This window comes from Oncorhynchus mykiss, chromosome 12 (genome assembly GCF_057628025.1).
Source record: "Oncorhynchus mykiss isolate SJ-2025 chromosome 12, ASM5762802v1, whole genome shotgun sequence".
NCBI classification, from domain to species: domain Eukaryota; kingdom Metazoa; phylum Chordata; class Actinopteri; order Salmoniformes; family Salmonidae; genus Oncorhynchus; species Oncorhynchus mykiss.
In genome coordinates this window covers 9,009,070-9,034,829 of record NC_143033.1, presented here as the reverse complement: position 1 = coordinate 9,034,829, position 25,760 = coordinate 9,009,070, and the positions used below count along the sequence as shown (strand labels likewise).

The 25,760-nt window shown below is 44.5% G+C and overlaps 1 protein-coding gene across 6 annotated transcripts in view; it reads left to right on the top strand.

Moving 5' to 3' along the window:
* The window catches only part of ptpn13 (protein tyrosine phosphatase non-receptor type 13), a 166,280-nt gene that overhangs the window by 73,537 nt on the left and 66,983 nt on the right, over positions 1-25,760 (top strand). For all 6 annotated transcript variants that reach the window (XM_090191624.1, XM_090191627.1, XM_090191626.1 and 3 more), the window contains 2 exons: positions 19,049-19,141; positions 22,598-22,694. In XM_090191624.1, coding sequence (XP_090047750.1) covers positions 19,049-19,141; positions 22,598-22,694 — 190 coding nt within the window. The remainder of the gene's footprint in view (positions 1-19,048; positions 19,142-22,597; positions 22,695-25,760) is intronic.

The following is a 25,760-nucleotide window of genomic DNA, read 5'->3' as shown; positions in this document are numbered from 1 at the left end:
AGAGTGGCTTCCGTCTGTCCACTCCACCATAAAGGCCTGATTGGTGGAGTGCTGCACGGTGTAGCCTCCGACACATTGGTGCGACTGGCTTCCGGGTTGGATGCGCGCTGTGTTAAGAAGCAGTACGGCTGGTTGGGTTGTGTATCGGAGGACGCATGCCATTCAGCCTTCGTCTCTCCCGAGCCCGTACGGGAGTTGTAGCAATGAGACAAGATAGTAGCTACTACAACAATTGCATACCACGAAATTGGGGAGAAAAGGGGGTAAAATTTTATAAAAAAAGAAAAAAAAAATGGAGGCCACTGTGTTCTTGGACCTTCAATGCTGCAGTCATTTTTTGTTACCCTTCCCCAGATATGTGCCTCGACACAATCCTGTCTCGGCGCTCTACGGACAATTCCTTTGACCTCATGGGTTTTGCTTATATAGATCTTATAAAGACAGGCGGGACCTTATAGACAGGTGTGTGCCTTTCCAAATCCTATCCAATCAATTGAATCTACCACAGGTGGACTCCAAGTTGTAGAAACATCTCAAGGATGATCAATGGAAACAAGATGCACCTGAGCTCAATTTTTAGAGTCTCATAGCAAAGGGTCTGAATACTTATGTAAATGTGGTATTTAATTTTTAAAAATGTGTAATACATTTGGCAAAAATGTCTAAACCTATTTGGCTTTGTCATCATGGGGTATTGTGTGTAGATTCATGAGGATTTTATTTGTATTTAATATATTTTAGAGTAAGGCAGCAACGTAACAAAATGTGGAAAAATTCAAGGGGTCTGAATAGTTTCCGAAGGCACTGTATGAGCTTGTCTGACCATCATGCTTACTACTGCCAACTTCAAATCTTAGAATGTACAAAAAAATCCACAAGATGGCGTTTCAATGTTTCATTACTACAAAATCCTACAGTCCTCTCATCCTGGGATTTACAGTATTACCGGCTTAGTACACAAGGGGTCGCCAAAAACGTAAAAATACCCATTTGACGTCTACCAGAATGCTAACAAAATTAGCACTTTGTAGAGAATTTCTATTGAGGTTGCTAGCTAAATATGCTAATGAGCTCAAAGGAAAATAAACAAATTGCAAAGACAGGCAATCCAGCTCATAAAGGTTTACATATACATACCAAATTTCAGTTTGGACATATACAAGCAAACGTGAACATTTTGTGGATGAGCGAAATTGTGCAAGTGAAAGTTTTGACCCATGCTTGTCTGAAGGAAGAACAGTACAGGCTCTGGAGCAGTATGTGTACACACTGTGTCTGTGTGGAGTCTGGAGTTGCTAGGGAAACGGGCCTGCCTGCCCGGAAGGAGATGGGGGAGGAGCAGACGGTCTGACAACGAAGAGAAAAAAAACTCTGGGAAATGATCCAAAGAATTCCTCCAAAGAGCTTTGACTTCTCAAACATGGCAGAAAGCTAACACAATATGATGCCCCGTCACCTTATTATACTGAACAAAAATATATATACAACATGTGAAATGTTGGTCCCGTGTTTCATGAGCTGAAAGAAAAGATCCCAGATATGTTCAATATGCACATTAAGCTCTCCCCTCAAATGTTGTGCACAAATTTGTTTACATCCCTGTTAGTGAGCATTTCTCCTTTGCCAAGATAATCCAGCCACCTGACAGGTGTGGCTTATCATGCAGCTGATTAAACAGCATGATTATTACACAGGTGCACCTTGTGCTGGGGACAATTAAAGGCCATTCTAAAATGTTCAGTTTTTCACACAATGCCACAGAAGTCTCAAGTTTTGAGGGAGTGTGCAATTGGCATGCTGACTGCAGGAATGTCCACCAGAACTGTTACCAGAGAATTGAATGTTCATTTCAATAACATTGAACGCCTCCAATGTCGTTTTAGAGAATTTGGCAGTATGTCCAACCGGCCTCAAAACCACAGACCACGTGTAAATGCCAGGCCCTCCACGTCCGGCTTCTTTTACCTGCGGGATCATCTGAGACAGCCACCAAGACAGCTGATGACACTGTGGGTTTGCACATCCAAAGAACTTCTGCACAAACTGTCAGAAATCATCTCAGAAGCTCATCTGCGTGCTCGTCATCCTCACCCGGGTCTTGACCTGACTGCAGTTTTGGTGTCGTAACTGACTTCAGTGGGCAAATGCTCATCTTCGATGGCCACTGGCACGCTGGAGAAGTGTGTTCTTCACGGATTAATCCCGGTTTCAACTGTACCGGGCAGATGGCAGACATCCGTGTATGGTTTCGTGGTTTGCCCACGTCAACGTTGTGAACAGAGTGCCCGTGCTGGTGTGGTTAAGGTATGGGCAGGCATAACATACGGACAACAAACATTAATTGCATTTTATCGATAGCAATTTGAATGCACAGAGATACTGTGATGAGCTCCTAAGGCCCATTGCCTTGCCATTCAGCCTGCTGCCATCACGTTTCATCATAATGCACAGCCCCATGTCGCAAGGATCTGTACACAATTCTGGGACGTAGAAAATGTCCCAGATCTTCCATGGCCTGCATACTCACCAGACATGTCACCCATTGAGCCTGTTTGGGATGCTCTGGATTGATGTGTACGACGGTGTGTTCCAGTTACTGCTAATATCCAGCAACTTCGCACAGCCATTGAAGAGGAGTGGGACAACATTCCACAGGCCACAATCAACAGTCTGATCTACTCTATGCAAAGGAGATGTCGTGCTGCATGAGGCAAATGGTCACACCAGCTACTGACTGGTTTTCTGATCCATGCCCCTACCTTTTTTTCAAGGTGTCTGTGACCAACAGACGTATATCTGTATTCCCGGTCATGTGAAATCCATAGATTTAGGGCCTAATGAATTTTATTTCAATTTACTAATTTTCCTTTTTTCAAATGTTATTGTTCGGATACACATTTGGCTGAAGTTATTGTGGGTTAAGCAAAATGCTTGTGAATGATCTCATTAAAATCTTTTGGAATTGTTACAAGCTTTTGATCATATCTCTGGTCTGTCTTGGAACATATAGGAATTGGCTCCAGTTTCATTAATACAATTAAAATGCTATATACCCTCAGACGTAACAGGCAATCTCCGAGTCACTAGAAGCAGCAGACAAGGCGATCTAATTTCAATTTTATTATCCCTGGAACCCCGAAATTTCCCTAAAATCTACTGATCTCTTCATCTCATTTGCAGACACATTGTCTATATATAGTAAAATATTATCTCAATCGCTTTGAATATCATAGATGCATGCAGCTTCATCTCAAGTTATAAAAATAATCTAACCAAATCCATCTTACTGCCTTTCAAGACCCTGATGGAGGACTCCATCTCTACTCATGGATTCACAATAGTTTCCCATTTTAAATGCTTGAGTAGATGTATTTCCTTCCTCAGATAAAACCATTGCCAGAAACTTTAACAGAACGCTCAAATAAATGAAATCCGACCTCTTTAGATGGAATAATATCCCAGTTTCTTTAACCAGAAGATACCTATTGTCAAAATGTACACATTGCCCCGGCAGAATTTCTGTAGTTCAATGCTTATGGCAAGGTTAACGATCCCGGATAAAAAAATATATAAAAACATACTATGAGTGAAAGACGTAGAAAGTCTAGCACGTACCAAACTTTAAATTGTATTTCCAGGCACTAGCATTTCGCCCCATCCTAAATTGGTTTAGACATGATTCTTCAGCCCCCTGGCTGAGTAAAGAGAAATATGGTGTCTCCTATTGCCCTGGAAGAGGTGTTCTTCATTGATATGTCCCTTAATATAATATGGTGTCTCCTATTGCTCTGGAAGGGGTGGTATTCACGGATACTGTATATTCCTTAGCCTCTAGCGACGAGCAATCCCGTATCCGGGAGCGTAATCATAGCCTCAAGCTCATTACCATAACGCAACGTTTCCTATTCATGAAAATCGCAAATGAAATGAAATAAATATATTTAAACACAAGCTTAGCCCTTTGTTAACAACACTGTCATCTCAGATTTTCAAAATATGCTTTTCAACCAAAGCTACACAATCATTTGTGTAAGAGTATTGATAGCCTAGCATAGCATTAAGCCTAGCATTCAGCAGGCAACATTTTCACAAAAACAAGAAAAGCATTCAAAGAACTTCGGATGATTTCAATGACGAGACTCTCAGTTAGATAGCAAATGTTAATTTTTTCAAAAAAAAAAATATTTGTGTTGGCGAAATAGCTCCGTTTTGTTCATCATGTTTGGCTAAGAAAAAGACCGAAAAATGCAGTCACTACAACGCCAAACCTTTTTCCAAATTAGCTTCATAATATCGACAGAAACATGGCAAACATTGTTTAGAATCAATCCTCAAGGTGTTTTTCACATATCTATTCGATAATATATCAGTCGTGACAGTTAGTTTCTCATCAGAAGCGAACGGAAAAATACTGCAGCTGGAGATTACGCAATAATTTCAACGGAGGACACCAAGCGACCACCTGGTAGTTGTAGTCTCTTATGGTCAATCTTCCAATGATATGCCTACAAATACGTCACAATGCTGTCGACACCTTGGGGAAGCGACAGAAAGCCTAAGCTCATTCGTGGCCCATTCACAGCCATATAAGGAGTCATTGGCATGAGGCGGTTTCAAAAAATGCGGCACTTCCTGATTGGATTTTTATCTGGGTTTCGCCTGTAACATCAGTTCTGTGGCACTCACAGACAATATCTTTGCAGTTTTGGAAATGTCAGTGTTTTCTTTCCAAAGCTGTTATATGCATAGTCAAGCATATTTTCGTGACAAAATATCTTGTTTAAAACGGGAACGTTTTTCATCCAAAAATGTAAATAGCGCCCCCTATATCCAAGAAGTTAGACAACGTAAACTACGCTTTGGCCCTATTAATGCTCACAATTTCTATTTGGCACCAAACTGCAAAACAATATAACTGGGAATCTAAATCCCATGCCCGTACTCCAATATTTCACAATAATGCCTTGCGATCTGGAGTGTGGCCTTTAGCATCTACCCCCAATGGTCCAAATAAGGAATCCATACGCTTGCCGATTTATGATGGACAGTAATGAAAACATTCCATGATTTTAAAGATACATGCACATTACCGGGCAACTCCCCTTCTCTATATTTACAACTTAGGACCGCTATGCTGACCTATGAGTCCCTTGGGTAACCCAACTACCGAACCCCATCCAATGATGGGATTTCTAAATAAATTATCTGGGCTTCCGAAAGGACTGACCTCTATAATATACAGTGCCTTCAAAAAGTACTCAGACCCCTTGACTTTTTCCACATTGTGTTACGTTGCAGCCTTAGCAATCTCTTAGCCTCAGCCATCTACACAAGTATTCAGACCCTTTGCTATTAGACTCAAAATTGAGCTCGGGAGCATCCTGTTTTTCCATTGATCTTCCTTGATGTTTCTACAACTTGATTGGAGTCCACCTGTGGTAAATTAAATGGATTAGACATGATTTGGAAAGGCGTGCACACACCTGTCTATATAAGGTCCCACAGTTGACAGTGCATGTCAGAGCAAAAAAACGAACCATGAGGTCGAAGGAATTGTCCGCAGAGCTCCGAGACAGGATTTTGTCAAGGCACAGTTCTGGGGAATGGCACCAAAAAAATGACTGCAGCGTTGAAGGTCCCCAAGAACAGTGGCCTCCATTCTTAAATGGAAGACGTTTGGAACTACCAACACTCTTCCTAGAGCTGACCGCCCGGCCAAACTGAGCAATCTGGAGAGAAGGGCCTTGATCAGGGAGGTGACCAAGAACCCAATGGTCACTCTGACAGAGCCTTCCAGAAGGACAACCATCTCTGCAGCGCTCCACCAATCAGGCCTTTATGGTAGAGTGGCCAGACAGAAGCCGCTCCTCAGTAAAAGGCACATGACAGCCCGCTTGGAGTTTGTCAAAAAGCACCTTAAGACTCATCTCAGACCATGAGAAACAAGATTCTCTGGTCTGATGAAACCAACATTGAACTCTTTGGCCTAAATGCAAAGCATCACATCTGAAGGAAACCTGGCACCATCCCTACAGTGAAGCATGGTGGTGGCAGCATCATGCTGTGTGAAGATTTTTCTGCAGCAGGGACTGGGAGACTAGTCAGGATCAAGGAAAATATGTACGGAGTAAAGTACAGAGATCCTTGATGAAAATCTGCTCTAGAGCAATCGGGACCTCGGACTGGGGTGAAGGTTTACCTTTCAACAGGAGGACCCTAGGCACACAGCCAAGACCATGCAGGAATGGCTTCAGGACTAGTCTCTGAATGTCCTTGAATGGCCCAGCCAGAGACCTGACTTGAACCTGTTTGAACGTCTCTGAAGAGACCAGCAGGGTCAGATTATTAATCAGTGGTTGTAGAGTGTGCAACAGGTCAACACCTCCGAAGTAAATGTCAGTTGGCTTTTCATAGACGATCATTCAGTTAGAGACAGCAGGTGCGGTAGAGAGAGTCCTAAACAGCAGGTCCGGGACAAGGTAGCACGTCCAGTGAACAGGTCAGGGTTCCATAGCCGCAGGCAGAACAGTTGAAAGTGGAGCAGCAGCAATACTCATTACGTTTTGGCTTCAAGACAAAAGCTTTGAGTTGGTAATAGCATGTCTTCAATTGTGGCAAAAGCAATTTGCGACTGAATGTGGGTATAAGTAAATTCACTGCGATTTTAGCTATTTTATATGGAAGCCCATACCACCACCATTTAATGAAATGCATCATGATTAGCCACAGCTGCAGGTAGCCTACTGATAACAACCACAGCTGCAGGCATCCTACTGATAACAACCACAGGTAGCCTAGAGCAGCCTACTGATAACAACCACAGCTGCAGGCATCCTACTGATAACAACCACAGGTAGCCTAGAGCAGCCTACTGATGACAACCACAGCTGCAGGTAGCCTAGAGCAGCATACTGATAAGAACCACAGCTGCAGGCAGCCTACTGATAAGAACCACAGCTGCAGGTAGCCTAGAGCAGCCTACTGATGACAACCACAGGTAGCCTAGAGCAGCCTACTGATGACAACCACAGGTAGCCTAGAAGAGCCTACTGAGGACAACCACAGGTAGCCTAGAAGAGCCTACTGAGGACAACCACAGGTAGCCTAGAGCAGCCTACTAATGACAACCACAGGTAGCCTAGAGCAGCCTACTAATGACAACCACAGGTAGCCTAGAGCAGCCTACTGATGACAACCACAGGTAGCCTAGAAGAGCCTACTGAGGACAACCACAGGTAGCCTAGAAGAGCCTACTGAGGACAACCACAGGTAGCCTAGAGCAGTCTACTGACGACAACCACAGGTAGCCTAGAGCAGCCTACTGACGACAACCACAGGTAGCCTAGAGCAGCCTACTGACGACAACCACAGGTAGCCTAGAGCAGCCTACTGATGACAACCACAGCTGCAGGAAGCCTAGATCCAATCTGGTCCAAGGGGAAAGCTATGTATTTATAGCCTAAAATAGGCCCAATTTTATTTGTGTTCTGAGAAAATGTGACTGATAGAATTTGGTTTATATTCAAGCTTCAGGTGGTTAGGCTGCCTACTCCTTTTTAATCCAAGATGATTGACTGGAATGAATCAATCAATACCATAGTGATGAACTACTGAGTATTTATTTTTTAATTACAGATGCAAAGGCCTTCACCATGCAACCCTGCATACAGCCAGTTCAGCCCAGTTTCAGTTTTTGTCCCATCGCTGTTGTCTCTTTCTGTGTAAAGGGTTTGTTTTCATAGTCCCTAGGGCCAGGAGTTTTTTATTTATTTATAAACCGTATGATCAGTTTTAGAAAAGTAATCTGGTTCCATCAGCCCATATAAAATCGTTTAAAAAAAATATATATATATATATATATATATATATAATATATATATATATTTTTAAATTTACAGCAGATTTATTACTACATTATACGTTACAACCGCAGTTGGTTAGGTCAACCTACTACCTCAACTCTGGGGCCCCAGGAAAACAACCCCCCCCCCCCCCCCCCCCCCCCCCGACCACCACTTTTGCTTCCATAGTTTTACGTGGCTCAGTGCAACCAGATGCGACTGCTACAATTTCAGAATGTAACAGGCTGTTACTGCAATTTCAGGTAAAAACAGCTGAAAGTCTATACATTCAGCTGTTTCAAAAACATGGCTCTACTATTACCATTTTATTCTGTAGCAATGTTGGCTTACTGAGACCATTCTGTTTACACCGCTGTGCTTCGGGGGGTGGGGAGGGGGGCAACTATCAGCGTGGGTATCGAGCACTACCTCTGGAGGTACTGGTTGAGACGTAGCAAGTCCCCTAGTTTACATTTGAGTAATATGTTTAGCAGACGGTATTTTTTTTTAGGAAAGGTGTAGTTTGTGTGAAGAGGCTCGAAGAGTGTTCAGAGTGTTGAATCAGTCTGGCTTGACTGACAGGCTTGAAAGGAAAAACAGCCAGATACAATGAATAAAGTCATACCGTATATTTAAATCACTACCACTCTGATGGAAACACTGGAATCTTTTTGTGTCGATAAAATGTATGCCACAAATTGCAGTGGAATTTCCCTAGTGTTTCTTCCCTAGTGACTCAGATAAACACAGTGAGGCCTTTCCTTCTCTCTCCACTAGTGTGACTTAGATAAACATAGTGAGGCCTTTCCTTCTCTCTCCACTAGTGTGTCTCAGATAACATAGTGAGGCCTTTCCTTCTCTCTCCACTAGTGTGACTCAGATAAACATAGTGGGGCTTTCTCTCTCCACTAGTGTGACTCAGATAACATAGTGAGGCCTTTCCTTCTCCCTCCACTAGTGTGACTCAGATAACATAGTAAGGCCTTTCCTTCTCTCTCCACTAGTGTGACTCAGATAAACATAGTGGGGCTTTCTCCCTCCACTAGTGTGACTCAGATAAACATAGTGGGGCTTTCTCTCTCCACTAGTGTGACTCAGATAAACATAGTGGGGCTTTCTCTCTCCACTAGTGTGACTCAGATAAACATAGTGGGGCTTTCTCTCTCCACTAGTGTGACTCAGATAAACATAGTGGGGCTTTCTCCCTCCACTAGTGTGACTTAGATAAACATAGTGGGGCTTTCTCCCTCCACTAGTGTGACTCAGATAAACATAGTGGGGCTTTCTCCCTCCACTAGTGTGACTTAGATAAACATAGTGGGGCTTTCTCTCTCCACTAGTGTAACTCAGAAAAACATAGTGGGGCTTTCTCTCTCCACTAGTGTGACTCGGATAAACATAGTGGGGCTTTCTCTCTCCACTAGTGTGACTCAGATAAACATAGTGGGGCTTTCTCTCTCCACTAGTGTGACTCAGATAACATAGTGAGGCCTTTCCTTCTCTCTCCACTGGTGTGACTCAGATAACATAGTGAGGCCTTTCCTTCTCTCTCCACTAGTGTGTGACTCAGATAACATAGTGATGCCTTTCCTTCTCTCTCCACTAGTGTGTGACTCAGATAACATAGTGAGGCCTTTCCTTCTCTCTCCACTAGTGTGTGACTCAGATAACATAGTGAGGCCTTTCCTTCTCTCTCCACTAGTGTGTGACTCAGATAACATAGTGAGGCCTTTCCTTCTCTCTCCACTAGTGTGTGACTCAGATAACATAGTGAGGCCTTTCCTTCTCTCTCCACTAGTGTGTGACTCAGATAACATAGTGAGGCCTTTCCTTCTCTCTCCACTAGTGTGTGACTCAGATAACATAGTGAGGCCTTTCCTTCTCTCTCCACTAGTGTGTGACTCAGATAACATAGTGATGCCTTTCCTTCTCTCTCCACTAGTGTGTGACTCAGATAACATAGTGAGGCCTTTCCTTCTCTCTCCACTAGTGTGTGTTGGTGATTATTGCCTTTGAAGCAGAAAATCCAAACAGTTACAAAATAGAAAGACAAAACATTAATGAATCAATTATCAAATGATTCACAGGGAGCATTAGATCTTCAAAGTAAACTATTCATCTTCCCAAATACACACACTCACTCCACTCACTCACTCACTCACTCAAACACACACTCTCTCTTTCCCACTCTGCCCTGTTCTCCTTCCTCCCTTCCCTCTGCGGAGTGTGTTGGCGTGGGGAATGTGCTGAGATGTTCATTCCAGATTAGCTGTGGGTGTGTCTGTGTGTTTGAGCCTGGCCCTCCTCTGCTCTTTATCCTCTGTCTTGGGCTTGACTGCCACTCTCCCACAGCCTGTGTGACGATGGCTAAGGCAGTACAGGGCTGGATGGCCTTACCACGTTACCGTTTCTCTCCCAGAGAAGAGTCAGTGGCTCTGTTTTGATTTGTTGACAGCAGACTGTGTGAGAGGAGGCAGCACCGGTGTAGAATACAGATGTGTGTCTTGTCCTCTGGGAGTGTTTCTGGCGACTCTTGACTGCGTGAAGAATCATGTCACCTTTACTGCTGGTCTGCTCCTCTCGCTCTCTCTCAGCAGAGCTGTTAGTCTAATGGTGAAAACAGAAGAAAAAAAATGTCTGAATTAAATTAAAGGTTAATGGTTGGTTAAATGTAATAGAGCTCCCATTCAAAAATCATTATCGGGAGGCCATGCCTTTAAACCACTGTCCACACCCTCTCTTTATAGTTAGATAGTGCTGGGCGGGGCTATGTTACCGCCGGCGGGGCGGGGCTATGTTACCGCCGGCGGGGCGGGGCTATGTTACCGCCGGCGGGGCGGGGCTATGTTACCCCCGGCGGGGCGGGGCTATGTTACCCCCGGTGGGGCGGGGCTATGTTACCCCACAGACATATCAAGGCAGATAGCTGAGATCAAGTAAATGCACGTTTTGCTCTAGTTTAGACTAGGAAAGTCAGCTGAATGGGAGGTAAACAGGGTGACGAGTGTATAGCGTCTGAACTGAACATGTTATGTTATGTTATGTTATGTTATGTTATGTTATGTTATGTTATGTTATGTTATGTTATGTTATGTTATGTTATGTTATGTTATGTTATGTTATGTTATGTTATGTTATGTTATGTTATGTTATGTTATGTTATGTTATGTTATGTTATGTTATGTTATGTTATGTTATGTTATGTTATGTTATGTTATGTTATGTTATGTTATGTTATGTTATGTTATGTTATGTTATGTTATGTTATGTTATGTTATGTTATGTTATGTTATGTTATGTTATGTTATGTTATGTTATGTTATGTTATGTTATGTTATGTTATGTTATGTTATGTTATGTTATGTTATGTTATGTTATGTTATGTTATGTTATGTTATGTTATGTTATGTTATGTTATGTTATGTTATGTTATGTTATGTTATGTTATGTTATGTTATGTTATGTTATGTTATGTTATGTTATGTTATGTTATGTTATGTTATGTTATGTTATGTTATGTTATGTTATGTTATGTTATGTTATGTTATGTTATGTTATGTTATGTTATGTTATGTTATGTTATGTTATGTTATGTTATGTTATGTTATGTTATGTTATGTTATGTTATGTTATGTTATGTTATGTTATGTTATGTTATGTTATGTTATGTTATGTTATGTTATGTTATGTTATGTTATGTTATGTTATGTTATGTTATGTTATGTTATGTTATGTTATGTTATGTTATGTTATGTTATGTTATGTTATGTTATGTTATGTTATGTTATGTTATGTTCCGCTCCCCCCAGCTCTCAGAACAGAGGTCCTAGTGAATGGGTTTTAAATATCAAAAACATGTACACCGGTGTAATTAGACGGACGGCACCTTCACAACCTGCGTTAGACCTGAGTGTTATGATACAACATCTCTTCATCGACGGACACTACTAATGGTCCCGTTAAGAGAGTGGTCACGGCACTGAACCTTATCAGGGTTGGTGGAACAACGGGGCCGGAAGGAGGACCGGAAATAAAGAGAAGTCATGTTACACAGGATGGGGTCAGACGTGTTGGTACTGTTGTAGACGTGGGTTAACCGGGTCAGACGTGTTGGTACTGTTGTAGACGTGGGTTAACCGGGTCAGACGTGTTGGTACTGTTGTAGACGTGGGTTAACCGGGTCAGACGTGTTGGTACTGTTGTAGACGTGGGTTAACCGGGTCAGACGTGTTGGTACTGTTGTAGACGTGGGTTAACCGGGTCAGACGTGTTGGTACTGTTGTAGACGTGGGTTAACCGGGTCAGACGTGTTGGTACTGTTGTAGACGTGGGTTAACCGGGTCAGACGTGTTGGTACTGTTGTAGACGTGTGTTGTTGGGTTGGTACTGTTGTAGATGTGTGTTAACCGGGTCAGACGTGTGTTGTTGGGTTGGTACTGTTGTGGACATGGGTTGGTGCTGTTGTGGACATGGGTTGGTGCTGTTGTAGACGTGGGTTGGTACTGTTGTGGACGTGGGTTGGTACTGTTGTAGACGTGGGTTGGTACTGTTGTAGACGTGGGTTGGTGGGTTGGTACTGTTGTAGACATGGGTTGGTACTGTTGGAGACGTGGGTTGGTACTGTTGTAGACGTGGGTTGGTACTGTTGTAGAGGTGGGTTGGTACTGTTGTAGAGGTGGGTTGGTACTGTTGTAGAGGTGGGTTGGTACTGTTGTAGAGGTGGGTTGGTACTGTTGTAGAGGTGGGTTGGTACTGTTGTAGAGGTGGGTTGGTACTGTTGTAGAGGTGGGTTGGTACTGTTGGAGACGTGGGTTGGTACTGTTGGAGACGTGGGTTGGTACTATTGGAGACGTGGGTTGGTACTGTTGGAGACGTGGGTTGTACTGTTGGAGACGTGGGTTGGTACTGTTGGAGACGTGGGTTGGTACTGTTGTGGACGTGGGTTGGTACTGTTGGGGACGTGTGTTGGTGGGTTGGTACTGTTGTGGATGTGTGTTGATGGGTTGGTACTGTTGTAGACGTGGGTTGGTACTGTTGGAGACATGGATTGGTGGGTTGGTACTGTTGTGGACGTGTGTTGATGGGTTGGTACTGTTGTAGACGTGGGTTGGTACTGTTGTAGACGTGTGTTGGTGGGTTGGTACTGTTGTGGACGTGTGTTGGTGGGTTGGTACTGTTGTGGATGTGTGTTGGTACTGTTGTAGACGTGTGTTGGTACTGTTGTAGACGTGTGTTGGTACTGTTGTAGACGTGTGTTGGTACTGTTGTAGACGTGTGTTGGTACTGTTGTAGACGTGGGTTGGTACTGTTGTGGACGTGTGTTGGTGGGTTGGTACTGTTGTAGACGTGTGTTGGTGGGTTGGTACTGTTGTAGACGTGGGTTGGTACTGTTGTAGACGTGTGTTGGTGGGTTGGTACTGTTGTAGACGTGTGTTGGTGGGTTGGTACTGTTGTGGATGTGGGTTGGTACTGTTGTGGACGTGTGTTGGTGGGTTGGTACTGTTGTAGACGTGTGTTGGTGGGTTGGTACTGTTGTAGACGTGGGTTGGTACTGTTGTAGACGTGGGTTGGTACTGTTGTGGATGTGTGTTGGTGGGTTGGTACTGTTGTGGACGTGTGTTGGTGGATTGGTACTGTTGTAGACGTGTGTTGGTGGGTTGGTACTGTTGTAGACGTCTACAACAGTACCAACCCACGTCTACAACAGTACCAACACACGTCTACAACAGTACCAATCCACCAACACACGTCCACAACAGTACCAACCCACCAACACACATCCACAACAGTACCAACCCACGTCTACAACAGTACCAACCCACGTCTACAACAGTACCAACCCACGTGTGTTGGTGGGTTGGTACTGTTGTAGACGTGTGTTTGGTGGGTTGGTACTGTTGTAGACGTGTGTTTGGTGGGTTGGTACTGTTGTAGACGTGTGTTTGGTGGGTTGAACTGTTGTAGACGTGTGTTTGGTGGGTTGGTACTGTTGTAAACGTGGGTTGGTACTGTTGTGGACGTGTGTTGGTGGTTTGGTACTGTTGTAGACTTGTGTTGGTGGGTTGGTACTGTTGTAGACGTGTGTTGGTGGGTTGGTACTGTTGTAGACGTGTGTTTGGTGGGTTGGTACTGTTGTAGACGTGTGTTGGTACTGTTGTAGACGTGTGTTGGTGGGTTGGTACTGTTGTAGACGTGTGTTGGTGGGTTGGTACTGTTGTGGACGTGTGTTGGTGGGTTGGTACTGTTGTGGATGTGTGTTGGTACTGTTGTAGACGTGTGTTGGTACTGTTGTAGACGTGTGTTGGTACTGTTGTAGACGTGTGTTGGTACTGTTGTAGACGTGTGTTGGTACTGTTGTAGACGTGTGTTGGTGGGTTGGTACTGTTGTAGACGTGTGTTGGTGGGTTGGTACTGTTGTGGATGTGGGTTGGTACTGTTGTGGACGTGTGTTGGTGGGTTGGTACTGTTGTAGACGTGTGTTGGTGGGTTGGTACTGTTGTAGACGTGGGTTGGTACTGTTGTAGACGTGGGTTGGTACTGTTGTGGATGTGTGTTGGTGGATTGGTACTGTTGTAGACGTGTGTTGGTGGGTTGGTACTGTTGTGGACGTGTGTTGGTGGATTGGTACTGTTGTAGACGTGTGTTGGTGGGTTGGTACTGTTGTAGACGTCTACAACAGTACCAACCCACGTCTACAACAGTACCAACCCACCAACACACGTCTACAACAGTACCAATCCACCAACACACGTCCACAACAGTACCAACACACATCCACAACAGTACCAACCCACGTCTACAACAGTACCAACCCACGTCTACAACAGTACCAACCCACGTGTGTTGGTGGGTTGGTACTGTTGTAGACGTGTGTTTGGTGGGTTGGTACTGTTGTAGACGTGTGTTTGGTGGGTTGAACTGTTGTAGACGTGTGTTTGGTGGGTTGGTACTGTTGTAAACGTGGGTTGGTACTGTTGTGGACGTGTGTTGGTGGTTTGGTACTGTTGTAGACTTGTGTTGGTGGGTTGGTACTGTTGTAGATGTGTGTTGGTGGGTTGGTACTGTTGTAGACGTGTGTTTGGTGGGTTGGTACTGTTGTAGACGTGTGTTGGTACTGTTGTAGACGTGTGTTTGGTGGGTTGGTACTGTTGTAGACGTGTGTTTGGTGGGTTGGTACTGTTGTAGACGTGTGTAATCCGGGTCAGGTGTGTTGGTCTTCACTCACTAGGCTATTTCCTCAGAGCTGCTGCTGATGGGCAGAATGACAGAATCTCCATTTGACCTTTTCTGACGGAAATGTATGTACGCACACATGATGAAAATATATTTGGCCTACAATTGTGTCCATGAAAGATGTCCCTTGAATCATTTGATTGGCTGTAGGCCTACTAAAAAAAAACATTACCACCCCTCCCTGTAGCATTTAGTAAGGTCTTCACAGCTGATGTCAGATTTATTTACTACTTTTACTTACTTAATCATCTTTATTCCCAATGGGACAGACATTAGTCAGGGTCAGTGTGAATCCGCTTTATTCTCTGAGATCTGGAGTCGCAGTGGAGGGATCTGAGGAACTATTTTTTTGTCAATAGGTGAACCGGTCAATCGTGGCCTACTCACTCAGCATCGATATCCCTGTTGCTTTAAGTGTCTTACCATTCTGCTCTGCTCATTGTTTATGTAAGACACCAAATAGGCCAGAAACCTACTGTACTGAGAAGTATTTTTTTTAACCCCACGCCTACATGAGAAATCTCTGAAGAATGTTGTTTTTAAAGTATGTGCAGTAGCATGGCGTGAGCAGGACTTTCTGGTTTTGTAAACACTTGAAGGTATGTTGGACTGACGTCATGGGTTTTATCACAGTAGAGAGGTATACTACAAAGCAGGTTCAATCACTTAGCTCGCTAACTTAACTAAATATTCAGATTTTTTCAATATTTTTTTAAAGGATAAGCTTGAACTGTGCGTGGTCTAATTGACTCAGCCAAAAACACATCTAAATTTGTTTTTCTGATTGATTAAGAAAGCTAATGGTGATTTCTGGTTCTTTATCGAAGTTAGATGGCTAACTCATTGAACCTGCTTTGTAGTCTACCACTCAAGAGGTTACATATTTTATTAATCAAATGTTTTTGTGTTTATAAAATAGTCATGTTCAAATATATCACAGTCCGCATTTTGGAATGACAGAATGCATTTTAAACGTGTGGTTGTGCATTGATAAGTGCACCAAAGACAGCACTTCAACAAAACCTCTTACACCCGTAGCCTGATGAATATCACTTTTCTTTCATTTTGATTTCAGCACAAATGGAAAATATTGGCACTGACTCACCAATGGATTGATATTTTAGCATTGTCTCATTTGAAGAGTTCTGACTCACCCATGGAGTTTAGTCAGATCTCCTCTCACACAGCCAGTCAACCCTGCCTCTAATCCATCTAGTCAGATATCCTCTCACACAGCCAGACAACCTGCCTCTAATCCATCTAGTCAGATCTCCTCTCACACAGCCAGACAACCTGCCTCTAATCCATCTAGTCAGCCAACCCTGCCTCTAATCCATCTAGTCAGATCTCCTCTCACACAGCCAGTCACCCTGCCTCTAATCCATCTAGTCAGTCAACCCTGCCTCTAATCCATCTAGTCAGTCAACCCTGCCTCTAATCCATCTAGTCAGATCTCCTCTCACACAGCCAGTCACCCTGCCTCTAATCCATCTAGTCAGTCAACCCTGCCTCTAATCCATCTAGTCAGATCTCCTCTCACACAGCCAGTCAACCTGCCTCTAATCCATCTAGTCAGCCAACCCTGTCTCTAATCCATCTAGTCAGATCTCCTCTCACACAGCCAGTCACCCTGCCTCTAATCCATCTAGTCAGTCAACCCTGCCTCTAATCCATCTAGTCAGTCAACCCTGCCTCTAATCCGTCTAGCCAGCCAACCCTGCCTCTAATCCATCTAGCCAGTCAACTCTGCCTCTAATCCATCTCATCAGATATCCTCTCACACAGCCAGACAACCTGCCTCTAATCCATCTGGTCAGATCTCCTCTCACACAGCCAGACAACCTGCCTCTAATCCATCTAGTCAGCCAACCCTGCCTCTAATCCATCTAGTCAGATCTCCTCTCACACAGCTAGTCAACCCTGCCTCTAATCCATCTAGTCAGATCTCCTCTCACACAGCCAGACAACCTGCCTCTAAACCATCTAGTCAGATCTCTCACTCACTCAGCCAGTCAACCCTGCCTCTAATCCATCTAGTCAGATCTCCTCTCACACAGCCAGTCAACCCTGCCTCTAATCCATCTAGTCAGATCTCCTCTCACACAGCCAGTCAACCCTGCCTCTAATCTATCTCGTCAGATCTCCTCTCACACAGCCAGCCAACTCTGCCTCTAATCCATCTAGTCAGATCTCTCACTCACTCAGCCAGCCAACCCTGCCTCTAATCCATCTAGTCAGCTATCCTGTCACACAGCCCCGCCTGCCTTTAATCCATTTTGTCAGCTCGCCTGTCACAAAGCCAGCCCTGCCGCTATTCCATCTAGTCAGCGCTCCTCTCACACAGCCCTGCCTCTTTCCCTGCCCGAGGCTGTTAAGACTAGAGGGAATATTCACAACACGTTGCAGTGTCAAGCTAGCTGCCTTCACCTATTATTTATGATGTTTTCTATCTGATTATAGGGACTTTTCATGACATCTTTCCATATTTGTTTACTTTCCTGGTGTGAGTTATTTGTTTTCCTTACTGTTGTCTCCAACAGGTTTAATGTGTTTGTTCACAAACGATTTTAGAGAATCAAATTCCCCCAGCAGTTGGAAAGGAACTGCTGCTCTGAGTTCTCAGGCTGTCCCAGATGGAACCCTATTCCCTATATAGTGCACTACTTTAGACCAGAGCCCTATGGAACCCTATTCCCTATATAGTGCACTACTTTAGACCGGAGCCCTATGGTTCCCTATTTAGTGCAGAGCCCTATGGAACCCTATTCCCTATATAGCGCACTACTTTAGGCTAGAGCCCTATGGAACCCTATTGCCTATATAGCGCACTACTTTAGGCCAGAGCCCTATGGAACCCTATTCCCTATGTAGTGCACTACTTTAGACCGGAGCCCTATGGTTCCCTATTTAGTGCAGAGCCCTATGGAACCCTAGTCCCTATATAGTGCACTACTTTAGACCAGAGCCCTATGGTTCCCTATTTAGTGCAGAGCCCTATGGAACCCTAGTCCCTATATAGTGTACTACTTTTAACCAGAGCCCATATAGGGAATAGGGTGGCATTTGTGACACCTCCTCAGTCTCACTACCACGTGTGGACTCCATTTCCCCTGAGTTAGAGTGTCTTCGCTGCTAATCAGTCAAATCCTCTTAAAATGAATTTATTTCAATGTATTTGGTTGGGACATAAAATATGGCTTCTTGGCTCAAACTAGTTTTTTCTGTCAAAATGAAAAACCTACTTTGCATGATTTTATAGCCATAACTCACAGTGATGCTGTGTCTACGGATGTGTTGGAGCTGTGAAAGCAAAACGTGACTGATGCAGTGACTGTTCTCTCATGAAAATTCACTGCTTGTACAAAAGGAACACCTCCCTAATATTGAGTTGCACCCTATTTTTGCCCTCAAAACAGCCTTAATTCGTCAGGGCATGGACTCTACAAGTTCTCAAAAACGTTCTATTGGGAAGTAAATTGACTCCAGTGCTTCCCACAGTTGTGTCAAATTGGCTGGATGTCCTTTGGGTGGTGGACCATTCTTGATACACTGGAAACTGTTGAGCATGAAAGACTCTTTGCAGTTCTTGACACACTCAAACTGGTGCGCCTGGCACCTACTACCATACCCCGTTCAGAGGCACTTTCGGCTTGCCCCATTTAAATATTTTGGTCCACCCTCTGAATGGCAGACATACACAATCCATGTCTCAATTGTCTCAAGGCTTAAAAATCCTTCTTTAACCGGTCCCTTCATTTACACTGATTGAAGTGAATTTAACAAGTGACATCAATAAGGGATCATAGCTTTCACCTGGTCATCAGTCTGTCATGGAAAGAGCAGTTGTTCCTCATGTTTTATACACTCTGTCTATTTGACACACAGCAGCTTCTCTACTGTCTGAGTAAATGTCTGTCTTTCAGAGCATAGAGATCCAATATAATAACTCAGATTTTAATGTGTCTGTCTTTCAGATCCTCTCCACTCCCATCGGAGGTACCACAGTGACTACAGCTCGTCTAGTGAGAGCCCCTCTGTAGCATCCTCCGACACCGACTACAGACAAGGTAGCATATCATTCAAGCCAGTCCTTTTTTAAACTTTAAAATACAAACACTGCATGTTCGTTACACGTGTTTCAAATTCCACAGCGAAAGAGGAAAATGTGTCGTTGAACGTAGATTCGTTATGAGTCATGTGTCTTGAAGCCAGAGCTGACACCAGTGGTGGAAAAAGTACACAATTGTCATACTTGAGTGAAAGTAAAGATACCTTTTTAATAGGAAATGACTCAAGTGAAAATCACCCAGCAAAATACTACTTCAGTAAAAGTCTAAAAGTATTTGGTTTTAAATAGGCTTAAGTATCAAAATAAAATGTAATTGCAAAAATGTTTAATTAAAAGTAAATTATTTCAAATCCCTTTATATTAAGGAAACCAGATGGTACAATTGTTTGTGTTTTCTAAATTTACAGATAGCCAAGGGCACACTCCAACATCATTCACAAACAAAGCATTTGTGTTTAGAGAGTTGCCAGATCAGAGGCAGTAGAGATGACCAGGGATGTTCTCTGTTTAGTGAGTCCTCCAGATCAGAGGCAGTAGGGATGACCAGGGATGTTCTCTGTTTAGTGAGTCATCCAGATCAGAGGCAGTAGGGATGACCAGGGATGTTCTCTGTTTAGTGAGTCCTTCAGATCAGAGGCAGTAGGGATGACCAGGGATGTTCTCTGTTTAGTGAGTCCTCCAGATCAGAGGCAGTAGGGATGACCAGGGATGTTCTCTGTTTAGTGAGTCCTCCAGATCAGAGGCTGCAGGGAGGGACCAGGGATGTTCTCTGTTTAGTGAGTCCACCAGATCAGAGGCAGTAGGGATGACCAGGGATGTTCTCTGTTTAGTGAGTCATCCAGATCAGAGGCAGTAGGGATGACCAGGGATGTTCTCTGTTTAGTGAGTCCTCCAGATCAGAGGCAGTAGGGATGACCAGGGATGTTCTCTGTTTAGTGAGTCATCCAGATCAGAGGCAGTAGGGATGACCAGGGATGTTCTCTGTTTAGTGAGTCCTTCAGATCAGAGGCAGTAGGGATGACCAGGGATGTTCTCTGTTTAGTGAGTCCTCCAGATCAGAGGCAGTAGGGATGACCAGGGATGTTCTCTGTTTAGTGAGTCCTCCAGATCAGAGGCTGCAGGGAGGGACCAGGGATGTTCTCTGTTTAGTGAGTCCACCAGATCAGAGGCAGTAGGGATGACCAGGGATGTTCTCTGTTTAGTGAGTCATCCAGATCAGAGGCAGTAGGGATGACCAGGGATGTTCTCTGTTTAGTGAGTCCTCCAGATCAGAGGCAGTAGGGATGACCAGGGATGTTCTCTGTTTAGTGAGTCATCCAGATCAGAGGCAGTAGGGATGACCAGGGATGTTCTCTGTTTAGTGAGTCATCCAGATCAGAGGCAGTAGGGATGACCAGGGATGTTCTCTGTTTAGTGAGTCCTCCAGATCAGAGGCTGCAGGGAGGGACCAGGGATGTTCTCTGTTTAGTGAGTCCACCAGATCAGAGGCAGTAGGGATGACCAGGGATGTTCTCTGTTTAGTGAGTCATCCAGATCAGAGGCAGTAGGGATGACCAGGGATGTTCTCTGTTTAGTGAGTCCTCCAGATCAGAGGCAGTAGGGATGACCAGGGATGTTCTCTGTTTAGTGAGTCCTCCAGATCAGAGGCAGTAGGGATGACCAGGGATGTTCTCTGTTTAGTGAGTCCTCCAGATCAGAGGCAGTAGGGATGACCAGGGATGTTCTCTGTTTAGTGAGTCCTCCAGATCAGAGATGCAGTAGGGATGACCAGGGATGTTCTCTGTTTAGTGAGTCCTCCAGATCAGAGATGCAGTAGGGATGACCAGGGATGTTCTCTGTTTAGTGAGTCTACCAGATCAGAGGCAGTAGAGATGACCAGGGATGTTCTCTGTTTAGTGAGTCCTCCAGATCAGAGACAGTAGAGATGACCAGGGATGTTCTCTGTTTAGTGAGTCCTCCAGATCAGAGGCAGTAGAGATGACCAGGGATGTTCTCTGTTTAGTGAGTCCTCCAGATCAGAGGCAGTAGGGATGACCAGGGATGTTCTCTGTTTAGTGAGTCTACCAGATCAGAGGCAGTAGAGATGACCAGGGATGTTCTCTGTTTAGTGAGTCCTCCAGATCAGAGACAGTAGGGATGACCAGGGATGTTCTCTGTTTAGTGAGTCATCCAGATCAGAGGCAGTATGGATGACCAGGGATGTTCTCTGTTTAGTGAGTCCTCCAGATCAGAGGCAGTAGGGATGACCAGGGATGTTCTCTGTTTAGTGAGTCCTCCAGATCAGAGAGGCAGTAGGGATGACCAGGGATGTTCTCTGTTTAGTGAGTCTGCCAGATCAGAGGCAGTAGAGATGACCAGGGATGTTCTCTGTTTAGTGAGTCTGCCAGATCAGAGGCAGTAGGGGTGACCAGGGATGTTCTCTGTTTAGTGAGTCTGCCAGATCAGAGGCAGTAGGGGTGACCAGGGATGTTCTCTGTTTAGTGAGTCCTCCAGATCAGAGGCAGTAGGGATGACCAGGGATGTTCTCTGTTTAGTGACTCTACCAGATCAGAGGCAGTAGAGATGACCAGGGATGTTCTCTGTTTAGTGAGTCCTCCAGATCAGAGGCAGTAGAGATGACCAGGGATGTTCTCTGTTTAGTGAGTCTGACAGATCAGAGGCAGTAGGGATGACCAGGGATGTTCTCTGTTTAGTGAGTCCTCCAGATCAGAGGCAGTAGGGATGACCAGGGATGTTCTCTGTTTAGTGAGTCCTCCAGATCAGAGGCAGTAGGGATGACCAGGGATGTTCTCTGTTTAGTGAGTCTGCCAGATCAGAGATGCAGTAGGGATGACCAGAGATGTTCTCTTGATAAGTGCGTGAATTGGACCGTTTTCTGTACTTTTGGGTGTGAGAGAAAATGTATGGTGTAAGAAGTACATCATTTTCTTTAGGAATGAAGTGAAGTAAATGTTGTCAAAAATATAAATTAAAATACAGATACCCACAAAAAATGACATAAGTACTTTAAAGTATTTTTACTTCTGTACTTTACACCACTTTGTCCACTTCACGTCCCCCTCGTCTTGGAAAGGAAATTCTAAACAGCTTAACTGCACTCCCAGCAACCTCACTGACACAAAGCTGCTGTTAACCGTTGCTTAGTTCTATGAATGTGTGATACTTCTGGTCTGTTCCACTTTCACCGTCACTACTCGACCAACTCCCCTCGGAGCCTGCTGCCCCTCGGAGCCTGCTGCCCCTCGGAGCCTGCTGCCCCTCGGAGCCTGCTGCCCCTCGGAGCCTGCTGCCCCTCGGAGCCTGCTGCCCCTCGGAGCCTGCTGCCCCTCGGAGCCTGCTGCCCGTTAGCGCGTGCTGCCCGTTAGCGCGTGCTGCCCGTTAGCGCGTGCTGCCCGTTAGCGCGTGCTGTTGATCATGTGATGTAACTTGACATATTTTATTTATTCTGTTTCAGTTAAGAAACCAGAGGAAGTGAGACGTTACAGCTCCCAGTTGGCTCTCTCAGACCATCACGGCATGTCTCTCACCAGCCACAACGCACACAGACACAGGTACATCCCTGTTAAGAATTACACCTGAGATACAGGCATGTCCGTTCCCAGAAGAAGATTCACCTGGGCTTTGTTCATTAGGATACGCAATGGAAGAAAACAGTCCGAAACAGGGAGGTACCATCTGAACTTATCCAATAGCAAAGGCTCCTTTTTTGTTTTTCATTACACAATGTTTAAATTTAAAAAAAAAGAAAGTTGTGCTATGGTGTGCCTTAATGAAAATAACCCTTCACCTGAGTGTGCTCTCTCCCGTCTCACATTCCTAGTGTCCAGTCAAATGACTGAGTCCTATAGAAACGTGTGTTTGTGTGTGTGCACACCCTGCTCTATAGCGTTTAGATTATATATCCAGCAGTATGTGGACACCCCTTCAAATTAGTGGATATGTCTATTTCAGCCACACCTGTTGCTGACAGGAATATAAAATCGAGCACACAGCCATGCAACCTCCATAGACAAAACATTGGCAGTAGAATGACCCGTACTGAAGAGCTCAGTGACGTTCAACATGGCACCGTCATAGGATGCCACCTTTCCAACAAGTCAGTTCATCAAATTTCTGGTCAACTGTAAGTGCTGTTATTGTGAAGTAGAAAGATCTAGGAGCAACAACGGCTCAGCCGTGAAGTAGTAGGCCACACAAGCTCACAGAACGTGACCGCCGAGTGCTGAAGCGCCTAGCGCATTAAAATTGTCTGTCCTCGGTTGCAACACTCACTACTGTGTTCCAAACTGCCTCTGGAAGCAACGTCAGCACAAGAACTGTTTGTCGGGAGCTTCATGATATGGGTTTCCATGGCCGAGCAGCTGCACACAAGCCTAAGATCACCATGCGCAATTTCAAGCGTTGGCTGGAGTGATGAATCACGCTTCACCATCTGGCAGTCTGATGGAGGAATCAGGGTTTGGTTGATGCCAGGAGAACGCTACCTGCCCTAATGCATAGTGCCCACTGTAAAGTTTGGTGGAGGAGGAATTAAGGTGTTTGGCTGTTTTTTGTGATTCGGTCCAGGTCCCTTAGTTTCAGTGAAGGAAAATCTTAATGCTGCAACAATGACATTGTAGACAATTCTGTGCTTGCAACTTTGTGGCAACTGTTTTGGGGAAGGCCCTTTCCTGTTTTCAGTGTGACAATGCCCTGTGCACAAAGATAGGTCCATACAGAAATGGTTTGTCGATCGGTGTGGAAGAACTTGACTAGCCTGCACAGAGCCCTGACCTCAACCCCATCGAACACCTTTGGAATGAATTGGAACGCCGACTGCATTGCCAGGCCTAATCACCCAACATCAGTGCTGACCTCACTAATGCTCTTGTGGCTGAAAGGAAGCAAGTCCCTGCAGCATTGTTCCAACATCTAGTGGAAAGCCTTTCCGGAGGAGTGGAGGCTGTTATAGCAGGAAAGGGGAGGACCAACTCCATATTAATGCACATGATTTTAGAATGAGATGTTTGACGAGCAGGTGTCTACATACTTTTGGTCATGTAGTGTATATACCGTGGCCCGGGATAGACACCTGTTCATGTTCAACTAAATGTATGCATCTCAGGGTGAAGCTATTCTCACATCGCTCACGTTGCACAAGACTGGGAAAACGGGAGAGGTGAGTCGTAGTTAAGGTATGGAAACACGCCAGTCCGAGTGGAGTTATTTATCAGGATAAAGGTTAAATAAAAATCTGGAAATGTATATCATGGGTCATTCATCCCGTTTTCAATTATTCACACTTGTTCCAGGGTAAGGTGTGCTTCCTAAAGGGTAAGGTTTTTTTAACTTCCTGAAGCAGTCTTACCCATTAGCTGTATGATGTGTTATCTATGGCCCTCCTGCACCCCCTGCTGGTTAAATTTATGTATAACCTGGCTCTATGGTCTAGTCTTTTTATTTTTTTTACCTTTTTATTTAACTAGGCAAGTCAGTTAAGAACAAACTCTTATTTACAATGACGGCCTACGGCAACTGCCTTGTTCAGGGGCAGAACGACAGAATGTTGGCCTAAAGTAGTGCACTATATAGGGAATAGGGCATCATAGGGCTCTGGTCAAAAGTAGTGCACTATATAGGGAATAGGGCATCATAGGGCTCTGGTCAAAAGTAGTGCACTATATAGGGAATAGGGCATCATAGGGCTCTGGTCAAAAGTAGTGCACTATATAGTGAATCAGGCATCATAGGGCTCTGGTCAAAAGTAGTGTACTATTTCGGGAATAGGGTTCCATAGGGCTCTGGTCTAAAGTAGTGCACTATATAGGGAATAGGGCATCATAGGGCTCTGGTCAAAAGTAGTGCACTATATAGGGAATAGGGCATCATAGGGCTCTGGTCAAAAGTAGTGCACTATATAGGGAATAGGGCATCATAGGGCTCTGGTCAAAAGTAGTGCACTATATAGGGAATCGGGCATCATAGGGCTCTGGTCAAAAGTAGTGCACTATATAGGGAATAGGGCATCATAGGGCTCTGGTCAAAAGTAGTGCACTATATAGTGAATCAGGCATCATAGGGCTCTGGTCAAAAGTAGTGTACTATTTCGGGAATAGGGTTCCATTGGGCTCTGCTACTGGCTGTGTGTGATATCAGTGTGATTTACACGGTCGGCTGCAAGCTGGCTGTAGTGTGGTGGGGTGTGGTAGGTTAATCAGTGCCAGTAGGATTTCATAATTGATCCTGTGTGTAGGCAGACAGTTTGGGCACAGGGCCACAGAGTGGAATGACACACACTCACCCAAACAGCTGTTCTGGCGCTTTAGATTTTAGTGATACAGTGCATTTGGAAAGTATTCAGACCCCCTGGACTTTTTCCGCATTACTGCCTTATTCTAAAATGGATTAAATAGTTTTCCCTCATCATTCTACACACCATACCCCATAATGACATCACAATACCCCATAATGACATCACAATACCCCATAATGACATCACAATACCCCATAATGACAAAGCAACAACAACAACAAAAAAAAAAAAATTTCAAATTGATTTGAAAGAAGAACCTGAAATCACATTTTACATAGTGCCAGTCTAAAGTTTACACACCTACTCATTCAAGGGATTTTCTTTA